Here is a 14234-nt window from a genome sequence, read left to right on the forward strand (position 1 = left end):
GAAATCCCAAAACAACTCTACCTCAGAAAAGTCGTCCTCCTGGACACTCTATGCAGTGCTTGCGCAAACCCTTGGATGTCTAGCCCGGAACTACCTTTGACATAGTCGATCTACCTGACCCTACTAAGGAAAATGATTCTCTGACCCTCTAGAAAGATTTCCCGGCCTCTGTAATCTGAATTGAAATTTCCTCTAGCCAAATGGAATTGCTCTTCTGAAGCAACTACGCAGTCCTTTACGCTGCCTCACTGGGAGTAACTCAACCTCTTGTTGTTGCCTCTCTGGATCTGGAAAACTTCCTTTGGATCACTATCTCTGCCCCTCACTAAAGCTTGAACTTTCCAGCAACTGACTGCTGCTACTCTAGAAAATTGAATTCTCTAAGTGTCTCTGGTATATTCTTCAAGTGTCCATCGACTTCTTCTTATAATCCTTTGTTGGAGCACCAACGACCAAGATTAAAACTTAATCAAAGGCTAGGATCATCTTGAAGTCGATATTTGTGATTTTCTAGACTATTCTCATCTTGACTTAATTAATTAAGTAGTTTTCCTAAGTTTAGACTTAGGAAACATTAAAAAAATAGGTTAATAATCTAATTAAGTCATCTCTAGGTGGAATTTCCAAAAACTATTTCTGGGATTTTGAGATCTTGTGCATTCTAACCTCTCCATCAAATTTTGTGGCTAGAACACATTTGATGCTACAAAAAATAACACCTTAATCATGCAGGGGGCACTCATAGGGGCCTTAGGAACCAGGGTGATGGCCATAACGATAGGTGGTAGAGCTCATGTTTGGCTTTTTCCCACGTGCTAAATTTTATTGTCCCAACCTTCTTTTGCATTTTGTGGTACATTTCTTGTTATATGTGGCCATATTATACTTTTATCTTTTTTTTTCGCTGCATCAACCTCCGGGGATCATTCCAAGCCCGACCCAAGGCGTGGACAAGGGTAAGGGGATGCTAACACCTTGTGGACCCAATGGACAATTTGGACTCACATAGGGGGAATGTGAAAAGGGTTTGTAATATGTAATATCCCTAATTTTGTGAGCATGGGAATTTTGCCTAATTTTGGTGATATTAAGGAAAGGGGGCAAATATTATTTTGGAGAAAGGTGGCAAGTATTATTTTATTGGAGATTGGCGGAAAAATATTATTTTATTAAAATGGAGACAAAAGTCACTTAGTGGAAAATTGCCCTCACCAATAAAATAATAATTAAAAAAAGGAGTCTAGAAGCATGGGGAGAAATTATAAAAGGAGGATGGACTCATTTGCTAATCATCTTTTGACTATTACATTTCACCTTTCGTCTTCTCTTGGGGTTGTTTAGCACTAGGAATTCCAAGCAGAATTCCACCTCTACCTTCGGTGAACTTCAAGTGTCACCCTAGGGGAATAAGGAGTCCATCTCATGGCTTCTCTAGGAACTACATTGCATATTATTTCCAGCTGGAGCATGCTTCTCTAAGGGCGCAGAAGGAAATTCATGTTAATTTCTCATCACTTGTTCTATGCTGCAACTATTACTTCAGCAATATTTAATAGCATTCAATTTCTCAATTTCACTTCTTCAATTTCTAATGACAGTAGAGCAATAGTAGATAGAACAAATAAACAAATGCACATAGAAAGACAACCAAGAGACAAGAGACACAAATTTGGTCAAAGACCAGGGCAAAACCCACTGTGGGGAAAACCCTTGCAAATCTTCTTCTTATTAGATTGTCTTCAAATGTTCAGCAGAAAGAGTACATCATCCAAGTGTCAAAGTCAAACTTTGACTTAGCCAACATCCAATGTCAATATTCAATATCAAACAATTATTCAAACCAGAGACAAAGTAGAGAGATGTGGTTAACAATGGTCAAATTTGAACTTCCTGTAATCTGCCCAAGTCAACAACAATCAACAGCAGTGCAGTCAGCCCTAACTAGTCAACAATCAATGGTCAACACAACGTTTTAGGAGCTCGGTCAACTTTAGTCAAACTCAGCCTCAAATGTTGATCACAGTCAGCCCAAAACAGTGTTCAAAAGTGCAGTCAAACTCAGTCAAAGGAGAGAGATAGTTTGCTGTCCCTATCTGCAATTTTTTGCAGTCAAACCAGAAAGTCAACTCCAGTCAAACTGCCCAGATTGCCTCAGTTTTAGTGCCATTCAACTCAGCCTCAAGAAATCGAACTTTTGCAAGTCAAAGGAGATCAAGATGTGAGGTCAAACTGCAGTCACACTGTCCAACTGAAAAGTCAATGCAAAAAAGTCAAGATTGCCTCCAAGATTTCGCATATGTGAAGAGAAGAGAGCTGCCCTTTAACCTGTATGAACCAAATAAATTTGAGAGAGAAGAAAGTGTGTTGTGTGATATCCAAATGAGGCATGAGGGCACTTATATTTATATGCAACTTGGGAGCCATCTTATCCTTGAGATGTGTCTTTTGACCCAAGGCCAACCTTAACAATTTTACATGAGTGGGAATAAATTAAAATTCCAAATTCTGCTTTGTCCAAAATGGGTGATCTTTAGGACGATTGAGAGGAATTTAATGCAACAATTATCTTCATCAAATGAGTTGTCCAAAGTGGAATTAACCCTAGTTTCATAATTTAACACTCCCTCTCAACTAGGGAGAATTCCACCTGTCAATATATATCCATCGATCATCATATCCTTTTGTCATCATGTACTATCTCTGCTTGTCTCTGCTCATCTCATGCTGAACATTCTTGAATCTAAAGAAGAAGAAATGTTGCAGGGGAGCTCCAACTACCACCCTACCTCTATCATCATCGGGGAGATTCTGCTACCACCCGAAATCATCATCATCGTCATTGGGGAGCAATAGCTACCACCCGGATCCAAAGAAAATGGGCAAGACCAACCTACCCTAAGAGTAGGGATCACACTCTATCCCAAATTCCTTGACAATAGGTGAGATCAACATGAGGATCACACTCTACCCTATTGTCCCTGATCATCCATCTTAACCCTAACGAGTGAAATGGTAGAACACATGCAACCAACTTGGGAGAGATCCACCTACTGCAAGGGGTAGAGATCACACTCTATCCCAAGTTCCTCAACCCATTGGCCGGATGGGAGAGGTTATCCCACAGAGTGGGCACGACGCTAACTGGGGCATACTTTGACTATGGGAGATCTCAGGTCTCAACATCCTATCGGTTAGAGGTATCTCATCCCCAGGAGCCCTATAGCTCCATTCCACACCTAGGGAGCTCAACCAAGGGGGAAGAGCACTGCTCAGTGCTTTTCATCAGCCTGGATCCTTATTCGAAAGGGTCATCTCAACCAGTGCAAGTTGCTCTCTGAAGAACAAGAACTTCCCTTTTGGAAAAGGCTTGGTGAGGATGTCGGCTATCTGCTCATTTGTCAAAATGTGATGGAGTCTCACAGCTCCTCTCTGCACCATGTCACGGATGTAATGATACATGATCTCAATATGCTTGGACTTGTCGTGAAACACAAGATTCTCGGACAAATGAATCCCATCCATGATATCATGGCAGATCCCAGAATAAAACAACATCCGGAAGTACTCTTCTTGTCGACAACTTCAATGGCCCAATCTGCATTTGTATATCCATGTAGTCTAACATCTCCAGCGGCATATCTTAGTTCAAGGTTAATAGTCCCATGTAGATATCTCAGAACATGCTTTGTAGCGGCCCAATGTACATGGTGAGGCTCGGTCATAAATTGACTCAAGGTGTTAACTGCGAAGCATATGTCGGGGCGAGTATTCACAAGAAGCATCAGAGCACCAACCAATTGTCTATACTCAGAAGGGTTTGCTAGGTCTAGTCCAGTAGCTTCTCCACACAACTTTTTGAAATTCATTTTCATAGAAGTAGGCAAGGACTTGCATTCAACCATGCCAAATCTCTCTAGGAGTTTCACAACATATTCTCCTTGTGAAAGGAAAATTCGCCTGGATTTTTCCATTGTCAAAAATCGAATACTCGATTCCCTACTGCATCAACTGATCATATTTCTCCTACTTGTTAATTTTTGAATCAAGTTATTTACAGTGTTACACAGTAAACGTTGAAATAAAATCTACTGCAACCTTCACAACATAAAATACTGTGGAAAAAAGTACTGAGAAAGAAGGAAATAGTACACACACAATTGACAATGTTGTTTTTGGACAATTTCCCCAGAAAAACCCAACTTGGAAACCAGTGTAGCAGTTGAGGGTTTTAATTATTATGCAGTAGTTTCTGAATACAATCTTTGGATGCCTTACTGGCTATCTGATACAGAGAATCTGACTGGCAGAGAATTAGTGAGAAATACCTCACACTATCACTGGAGATTCAACACTAATCCAACCACTGAATGGCTAGCCCCAAGTTGCCTCTGCGTAATCATTGCGCTACACTAAGTCACAATTGATGGGGACTGCGTTACTCCTTCTGGCTAATCGATCTACTAGTTGGATGCTCTTTCCTCTAGCCCTCTAGTCTCACACCCCTGTTCCTGGCACTTGATCTGATCTGCTACTCAGCAAATTCACGAATCTCCTCAAGGGCTATGCACTGCCTCAACGTGGCTCTACGTTTGCCCATTGTGGCTCTACACTGCCCCTTCTGGATCTCTCTCTGCCTCCTCTGAAATGTATCCTCGGATTAGGAAACTCTCCAACCGAAAAACTCTCTACCCCTCACTGCAAGAAATCTCCTCGATGACTTCTCCTACAACTGCTGCGTTGCTCTCTTGAGAAATCAATCTCTTGATCTCACTCGATGTGTTTTCCAAATGCCCATCAAGCCTCTTCTTATAATCGTCTCGTTGATCAATCAACGGCCTAGATTAGATTCTAATCAATGGCTCAAATCATTTCTTGGAGACCTTGTAGACCTTGTTATACATTCAAGTGAGGTCTCTCAATATGCTGCCCTTATTTGTTGTCAAGTCTGCAACAGTCTACTTCTGAAATCTTAGCACATGTGGACAGAAACCCTGGAACAATCCTCCTTTCTTCACTTTCCTTTCCTCGCTTCTTCGCTGGATGGGGAGGCCTAATAGACCTTGTGTATTAGCCCAAAAACAGAGATATTGTTATTATGATTTCCTACTGTTCTTGGCCGCAGATAGGTCCTTTCTTCCTCGCACGTGTGCCTGTTGATGCCCTAGAAAACAATGTTTTCTCCTTCGATGTTTGGTCTCCTTGTCTCGTTGTTCTTGTAGGCCTTTTTATCTCGACTGCTTCAACCTTCTTGTCTCCTTTTAGCTTGCAGATTTCAGCGCTTGTGTTGCACGTTGAATGAGGAGTGCACAACCTCTATAAATAGAAGTTTGTCCCTCCTATTTAGGCCGACTTGATAGTTTTCTCTTAAATTCATTTTTATTCATTATTTTGTTGCTTGTAGACTTCGTTGGTGCTAGGAGAGGATTTGACCATGCTTGGAGGTGTTCCCTTGACCTTGTATGATGTCATACATGATGTAACATGCCCTCAAAGGGTCTTATCATAATTACATTTTGATTTTGACTCTCTAGAAGCACTTCAAAATGTGCTTGATCTATTTTCAATGAGAAAGAAACTCATTGACAAATAATACAAAAAGTTATTTCTCTTTCCTTGAATAAGTACAATATCAAAATTACATTTATGAAGACCTAGCCTACTTACATTTCCTTCAACAGTTTCTACTTCTAAAGGGGATAATATAGTCAAGGTACATCCTTCAAAAGGTGGTAGCATGTGACAAATAGGTGAATGAAATAGGGGATGAGAAGGGGTAGCCCTGGGTCACATGCTGGGGTACAAGGGTAGCTAATAAGAGGGAAAATCACACTTGGGTTTATAATGTGTAGGAGGGAGTAATTGTGGTACATGAGGTGCCCTAACCTTGCTTTTTCCACCCTTCTTTATATGCCTTTTGCCTTTTTATGATTTTCTTTGATTAACTGCTTGAGACTCAAGGGGTAAGAGCATGATGTATAAGATATAGCAGTGAATACCCCCCTCTTAAAGTGGGGTGATTGATTGCCCACCAGGGGTTGAGACAATCATGGATTCCTATATGATGAAGGAGGTTCATAGAACCTGTAGGAACCAAGGTGATGGCCATAATGATGGGGTAGAGCTCATGTATTGGATTTTTCCCACGTGCTAAATGTGTTCATCCTGGCCATATTTTGCATTTTGTGGTACATTTTCTTGTTGAATGTGGCCATATATGCTTTTATATTTCTTTTTAGTTGCATCAACCTCTGGGCTTCATTCTACGCCATGACCCAAGGTGTGGGCAAGGGGAAGGGGCATGCTAACCCTATGTGGACCCAGTGGAGGAATGTGGACTCAGGTGGGAGAAATGATGAATGGGGTAATAATGAATGGAAAGAGGGTAATATAAGCGGATGAGGGAGTGGGACCACACAACAAAAATCGGGGTTTCCCATGAAATATCATCCCTAAAGCCAAATGGTCGGTAAAAGAGATCCCACAAGACTAGAATCCAAGGTTAATATCTAAAATGGGTCTAGGGGACAAGAGCACAGACCTAGCCCATTCTTTCCATTGAATCTCCCCATTAATCCATGCCCAGAAGTGTCCATGATAAGCAAACTACAATACTCAATTTCCAAACGACAAGATGTACCTTTAGGTTTAGGAGGCCCACCTTCAAACATACGATCATGGCAGATGGGCGAGGGACCACATGGTTGGCTTAGGTGGTGGAGAAACGGCACAATGAGCTAGCTGGTGGTTGCAAGGGGCTGTTGGTTGCCGGCTGAGGACCATCTTGGAGAAGAAGATTTCTTCTAGGGATATTAACCACAAAGTGGTGGGTAACAGTTCCTAAATACTCTCAAACACATTTTAAGTGAAGTGACAATATTAACCTAATCAATAACTCATTTCACTCTAAGAGAAATTTCTATTTAAGCACTTGTATTGCTTCTCTAATGCTTTGTTTCATTAAGAAATCTTTTACTTGCTTCATTTTTATAAGCTAATCTCAATTTTTGTGCTTGAGGTAATCTTGGTCATAAGTGAATTGGCATTTTCTCTCTTTGAAGCATCTTGTTACAATTGAATCTCATTAAAGCATTTGCATTTGCATCCTCGTCTACTTTTGCATGCTTAAAATTTACCTTCAAGCATAAGCTTGGTTGATAGAAAGTTAGGACCACCTTCTTCACTATTCAATTTAAGAAGCTTGACCCTTAAACAACGGTTAAAACAAGTGATCTTGCAGTTCTCTTGTGGTCGAGTCCCTTGTAGGAACGAAGGCACTTGGGTTGCTAGAAGTCCTAGGTAGGTATCATTAATGATGCCTTAGGCTGCTTCCCCAACATTTCTCTCAACAACCTTGTTCTAAGACAAGTTCTTACAATTGAGGAGAAGGCATTCACCCTTAGTTTAGGCATATAATTAAAGTCTACCAAGACTCTTGTACTTCACATAGTTTAGTCTTGCATTGTCAATTTTGCATTTCAATTGTGAACTAATTATATACTTGCAAGTTTTACCTTACATCATTGTCTCTTGAATATCATTTTTACTTGAAGTACAAGTTTTATTTCCTTGCAAGTTGTACTTGAAATCTTATTGCTCACATTTATAATTGTACTAACACTTGTCCTGCAGCATTGTTGTTATTGTGACTTGAAATATCAATTTATTTTTGCAAGTATCTCGATTTGTATTTGAGCATTGTTTATGCCATAGTGATCTTAATCGAATCTATCTTTCACATTTCTCATAAATATTTGCACTTGCTCTAATTAATAATCAAGTTACATTAATAATAATTGCCTTGCCCTTAGTCTCCTAGACTTGTTGCTTCCAAAAAGTTTTCCTTTACTAACCATCTTTAGGGACTACTCCCCTTAGCTTGCCTAGGAGAGAGCTTAAACGAAGAGAGTAGGGAATAGGTGACAACCCCTGCTCTGAGCATTGTGCCTTAAATATTATATCTTGTGGGGTTGGAAACCTTTCCCACACTTATGTGTACATCTTAGGCAACCACGCGTCCCAATGAAGAAATGTCTCTCAAATATCTTGCGATTGAAGTAAAAATGGAAAACATGCGTGATTTTCCCACAATGCCAATTAGGGTGGCAATGATGTCCGCTAAAATTGGTGAGTACCAGCAAGGGTGGCAATGATGTCCACTAAAATTGGTGAGTACCAGCTAGGGTGGCAATGATGTCCACCGAAACTAGTGTGTCTTGCCTGAAACCCTCGAGAGAAACTTTCCTAAGCTCCTGATCAATCAACAAGAAATAATCATAAACCAGAATGAATGAGAAATGGCCTTCTCTCCCCTTTTATAAGATTTTGTTGGATCTTCTCCAATCTTCTAGAAATATCCTTTTATTATTTTATTAATAAGCCATTTAGTGCATTTTCCTCCTATTTTCCAAGTGACTTTTGCCCCTTCTTATTTACCCCTTAGGTAAAACACTTTTTCTCCTTTTATTTAATAAGTGACTTTTTATTACTAATTAGAGTCACTTTTATCTCCAAAAAATGCTTAAACTGCCACCATGATCACACCAACCTCCTAAAGCCCCTTTTCATCATTCTATCTTGTAGATCTTTTCATCCTGATTCCAACGAGCTATTACACTAAGGTGTTTCTCCAAGTAATCAACCCGAAACAACACCTTAAGCGTAATTAATTAAAATATGCTTGTTAATAACTTTGTTTTAAGAAAATTGTCGAAATGCAGCGAAAGCAAAATCTAACTATGCAAAACTAATCCTAATGATGAAAAATGGCAAGCAATCTTAGTTGGCCCCCATAAAACTCCTCAAAACCCTTTGGACCCACCAATAATGTAATCCTGTTCCTGTGACTTGACTGACATAAGCTCTAGAAATCCCTCCTAATCTCACTATAAGGCAATCCAAAAATTAGGGACATTACAGGGTTGTTCATGCTGACTGTATAGATGTGAGGAAGGAGCAATTATGGATGCATGAGTTACCAACTCGACCTTTGCTTTTCCACCCCTCTTTGCACCTTTTACTTTTTCTGGATCTTTCTTTGTATTACTACTCGTAGCTCAAAGGGTTAGATCTTGCTTTGTATGATGTATAGCAGTTGTATTACCTTGTAATGATGAGGAAACTCACTTCCCATCAAAGTTGTGACATGCAAGGGTTCCTTTTCATGATGTGGAAGAGCAACATGTGCTCAGGAACCAAGTGATGGCCATAATGAGTGAGGTAGAGCTCATCCTAGGCTTCTGCCCACATGCTAATTTGTATGTCCTGACAATCTTTTGCATTTTGATATTCTTTCTATTTTGTTTTGTGGCCATGATATGCTCTTTCTTTTTCTTTTAGCTACATCAACCTCCTAGGGCAAAGTTCCATGACCTACCTAGGTATGAGGATGTATGGGTGCCAAATCCCAGAGAACCAATGGTCAGTTGAACCTGAAGAATGGATGTGAGATAAGGGCTTGTAATGTATGATGGAAAGTGGTAAGTATGGAATAGGGATAGATGGAACTACGCTATCTCAATTAGGGCTTCCCAAGTAGTGCCCCTCCTATACCCATTGGGCCATTACGAGAGGTCCCACTGGACTAGGATCAAAGATTAAACCCCCATTTAAGGTGAGGGAACAAAATAATGGTCAAAACCCCTATTTCTTCTAGGTCACCTGTAATCCATGTCAAATGCCCAAATACAAACAAGCATAAGCACTCGATTGCAAAATGAATAGTACCTTTTGATTGGAAGCCCACCTTCATCCATGTGCTCTTGTCGAATGGGAGAAAAACATATGGCTGATGCAGGTGGTAGAGATATAATGACACGACATAAGCTAGTGGTGGTTGTCAAGGGCTACAAGGCTGCATGGCTGGCTAGTTGGATGTGAAGAATGGGAGAAAATTTTTCTCCTATAGGGTTACCCATTTTGGTGGGTAACATTATGATTACTCAAGATGATCACAAGGCTAATAAGGTCAATCCATTTGAAGGACAACTTTGTCGCTTGGAGGGAAGACGTCTAGAGGCATTCCTCATATGCTCTCATTTGTTGGTTTTGGGTAAGTTTTAAGCCTTCTTGCTAGTCCATAATCTAAAGTTCCTTGGGAAGGGTTTTGATTTTGTTTCATGCCATAGCCGATCTTGTGGCCAAAGGCTACCCCTTGGAGGAATCCATTCTAGTGGGGCCATGATTTCATGATTTTCCTAGATTAGCCAAGGGGTTAATTGAGTTATCAAGTTATAACCCATTGCCTTAATCCAAAAAAAATGAATAACTGGCTAAGAGCGTTTTCTACTTGATCTCATCTTGCCACTTGATTCCTCTTGACTCAATAGCCCTATAAGGATATTAGCACTGATCTTTGTATCCATTCATCACCTTTTTTTCAAAAAACACTAAAACTCTCCCAAAAAATGTTTCACTAAGGCTACCATCGACATCATTTTGTGCTTTTTTGACTAAGCCTTAGTGATTCTAGTCGGGAAGCCCACCTTGAGTTGGAGGAGAGCTGGCCTAAAGTGAGAGGATAAGTTGCTGAGGTGATAGTGGGTGACATTCCTAAATGGATCTTGTCAGATTGTGCATTGTGGATTGGGGCTTTTATCATGCACGTACAATTTGGGTGATAAAATGGTCCACCAAACAACTTTTTATTTGGGTACTGGTAACTTGGAAAGCCCAGGAGTGGATAGATATTAAATGCTGTGTTAAAGGTTTCTTCTTTGTGGTCTTTTCGAGCAAATATGAGAAATTTTTTTGAGGAGAACTATTTTTCTCTAGCACAGCAGGACTCTGAATGCGACTTTGTAATGTGGGTTTCAATCTCATCCAGAAGATTACTCATTGGAACCAGTCCATGTAAGACTTTACTCCTTACAAGTAGAGTTCCTGAAAGAAGAGCTTTTTGAAAGTATAGGAAATGTACTGGGAAAGTATTTAGAATCTTCAGAAATAATCAGGGAGAAAAAGTTCATCACTTATGCAAGCTTTGATGCTTATTTGGATTTAACTAAACTCGTACCAGAATCAATCATCCTACAAAATGAACGGTATGGATGGAAGCAGCAAATAGATTACAAAATAATGCCATTTAAATGCTGAACATACCATTAAAATGGTGATGTGCAAAGGGATTTTCCAGTTTTACAAGAAATTACAAGTGAGGCTCAGATACAACCCAACTCACAGGGAACAATCACACACATGTTACATAAGAAAAGTGCAAGGGTAGTCACCAGAAGAGAAAAATTTGGAAGCTATGAATCAGGAGCAGAAAGATATGGGCACAGAGAAAGCATATATTTCATTCATGATCCATCCATAAAAAATGAAAGACTTTAACAGATAACTAGTTCACATTCAAGACCATGGAGCCATTACAGACTTTTGCTATAGAATGCACTCATGCATACCATATCTTAGCATCATTAGTTGTTGGCAGATGAAATGTCGTTTTAGCTGGCACACCACATTCTCCACCTGAATCTGTGTTCTTATAAAATGAACTGGAATCAGGCCAATCGCGCTCATGGTTGCCACTACAAAAGAACAGTACTAGTTAGACCTTAGGAAACTCCATACGAATATCTCAACAATGTTTTGAAATATTCTTAGAAGGATTAAAGAAAAGAACATTGAAAGTAGAACCCTTGGAGTATAAAATTTAACAATAGTAATACCTGGCTACCATGTATGGAACACGTGAAGCAATGGGCTCCATTTGTGCTGTAAACTGATCCCATTGTGAAAGGTAACCATTTGCGTAAGCTAGATCTCCAATATGAAACACTATGTCAATATTTTCTAAGTCCTCTATCAGACGATCAGTAGTATTTAGAGTTCCTGGTTGGTAGTTGCTATATGCATTAGAACCATCACGCTCCGCCTGGAAGCAAGGAATTAGCTAATGAAATATGCTTCAATGCTGAAAAATTTCCTTCTGTCAGTATATACTATATTTAAAAGAATACCTCTTCCCTTTTGTTAAAAGGGCTCAACTACCAAATAAAACATAGATATTCTTGATCAGATACTTCCATTAAAATAAAAACAACATTGCATGTATCCTTTCAGAGAAGAGTACAGGAAATTTTTGCAGATAATAGCAAAGGAGCTTACTTTCCCCATGTCACCATAGATGATTACACGTTGCAAAGAGTCCTGGCCAGGAAATGGAGATGCTTTAAAATAATTCAGTGGCCCCCAAATATATGACCCATTGACTGGCCTATGTCCAATCTTGTAGTAGTATCTGTACCATTATTGCTGAAATTAGTAGCAACACTAGGACAACCACATCAATCAGTTAAGGATTCATATAATTTAGATTTAAGATTTCTGTTTAGTGCTTTCCTATCTTTTGAAGAGTTGAGAATTGCACTGAAATAGAAAGGACTGCCCCCCAAAATTTAAAGGTTCAACATTTAGAACAATCATCAAGATGATTTCTACAAATTACATTTGCAATGCTACCACAAAGAAGCCTTACTTAGTGTTTGGCCATAAATCCTTCAAAATACTTGTGTGTATGAAACCAGGGTCTCGCCAGCCAACAGTACGCGCAGGTTGACCTACAGAAGGAAAATGAAAATGCTAGGTTTTTATGGGAAAATATATCATTCTTTCAAAAGATCTTCCAACACAAATGAAAAGGCATGGCAAGAAATTGCTTATGTAGAAATCTTTTCAAAATTAATGACTTCTAGAAGGCTAGAAGTTACAAAACAAAAATCTGCTATTGCGTATAACGGTATAACCCTGAAATCAGTCATAAAAATAATCATCTCCACTATATAATTGTTTTCTGAAATATTCATCTATAGCACAAATATTTAGAATTTCTCCATTTCTTTAACAGTCAATCTCAACAAACTTTTCCCATGTCTTCGTCACTTTAAATGTTTTAATTTGTCTTTGCAAACAAAAAGAAACTGAACTTTAAGGACTCACCCAAATTCCTACCCTCAATATAAGGTAAATGATTAGAAGAAACATCAGGTACTTGGTTTCTAAGAATCAAATACACAAAGCAATTACAATATCCAGTAATGAAGTGCAGCCTATGATAAAAGTATGGCAGGATCTCTATGTAATTATGTAATTAATGCACCCATGAAAGTTAGGATTAAAAAAATATGTGACACATCACTCTATCAGGGAGAGATGTGACAGAACACTTCAGGAATAACTATTTATTCTGCCATTCTGCAGGAGTGAATCAACACCCTGATAGAGTTAGTATTTATTAATGGTCATATCATGTATTAGACTATAACTCTAGTGGGCATGTTGCTGCAAAATCTTGTAGGCTTTGGAGAGGGATGCCCTACAAGGCTGTTACTAGACTAGGAGAAAACAATGGGGTAGTGGCCCATTGTCACCACAGCCAAACCCCCTGCTCTTCACAGATTTTCACCGATGGGAGGAGTCCCGATATATGTATGTGAAATTTTATCTATTGCAGCTACTAGAAATTATTCTTCTAACTCAAAAACTAATTATGCAGTTTATTTGCTACAGCAAATAACGAATAAAATCACAGTTGCAATTTTCACCATAAAAATACTGCGGAAAATAGAATACTGGAAACTGAGCACACACAATAAATTCGACATAGTTATTTTTGGACAATTGTCCTTGGAAAAACCCAACTTTGGAAAACCAGTGCAGCAAATGAGGGTTTCATTATTAATGTTCAACAACAATTCTGACTACAATAATTTAAATGCCCAGCGAGCAATCTAATCTGAAGAAAATACTAGCAAAAATATTGTGAGAATTTTCTCTCACCCCACAACTATTTTATGCCTCCGAAATAGCTTCCCTAGCGTCTATGCTGAGATGCCTGCATCACCCTCTACGCTGGCCCTCTAAAGATTTCGGCCTTCCCTCCTTCGACTCTTCCAGGAACTGAAAAACTTCCTCCCGAAATGTTGCTGCTCTCCTCTTCCACCTGCTACTCACCCTCTGGCTCTATCTTCTCTACTAAGCTGCTGCTACTGAGAAAATTGAACTGCCTGGGCAACTGAGTATCTGCACTGGATGATCTCCATCACCACATCGACTTTCTTTTATAATCCACAGTTGGAGCACCAACGACCAAGATTAAAACTTAATCAATGGCTAGGATCATTTCTGGGTCGATCCGTGTGAGTTTCAAGATAATTCACGCCTTATTTCAATTAATACTAATTAATTAACCATATTCCCTAAATTTGGACTTAGGAAATATTTAAAAATCGGTT

At 39.3% G+C, this 14234-nt stretch overlaps 1 protein-coding gene across 4 annotated transcripts in view; it reads right to left on the reverse strand.

Annotated features, from left to right (window-relative positions):
- LOC149141166 (putative inactive purple acid phosphatase 27) overlaps positions 1 to 14234 on the reverse strand; it is a 421526-nt gene that overhangs the window by 90907 nt on the left and 316385 nt on the right. For all 4 annotated transcript variants that reach the window (XM_089447350.1, XM_089447351.1, XM_089447353.1 and 1 more), the window contains exons 8-11: positions 12479 to 12560; positions 12109 to 12241; positions 11670 to 11875; positions 11403 to 11528 (exon numbers count right to left, since the gene is read on the reverse strand). In XM_089447350.1, the coding sequence (XP_089303476.1) occupies positions 11403 to 11528; positions 11670 to 11875; positions 12109 to 12241; positions 12479 to 12560 (547 nt within the window). The remainder of the gene's footprint in view (positions 1 to 11402; positions 11529 to 11669; positions 11876 to 12108; positions 12242 to 12478; positions 12561 to 14234) is intronic.

This window comes from Pinus tabuliformis, chromosome X, assembly GCF_031772625.1.
Source record: "Pinus tabuliformis cultivar Carrire ecotype Pingquan chromosome X, CPIR1, whole genome shotgun sequence".
Lineage (NCBI taxonomy): Eukaryota > Viridiplantae > Streptophyta > Pinopsida > Pinales > Pinaceae > Pinus > Pinus tabuliformis.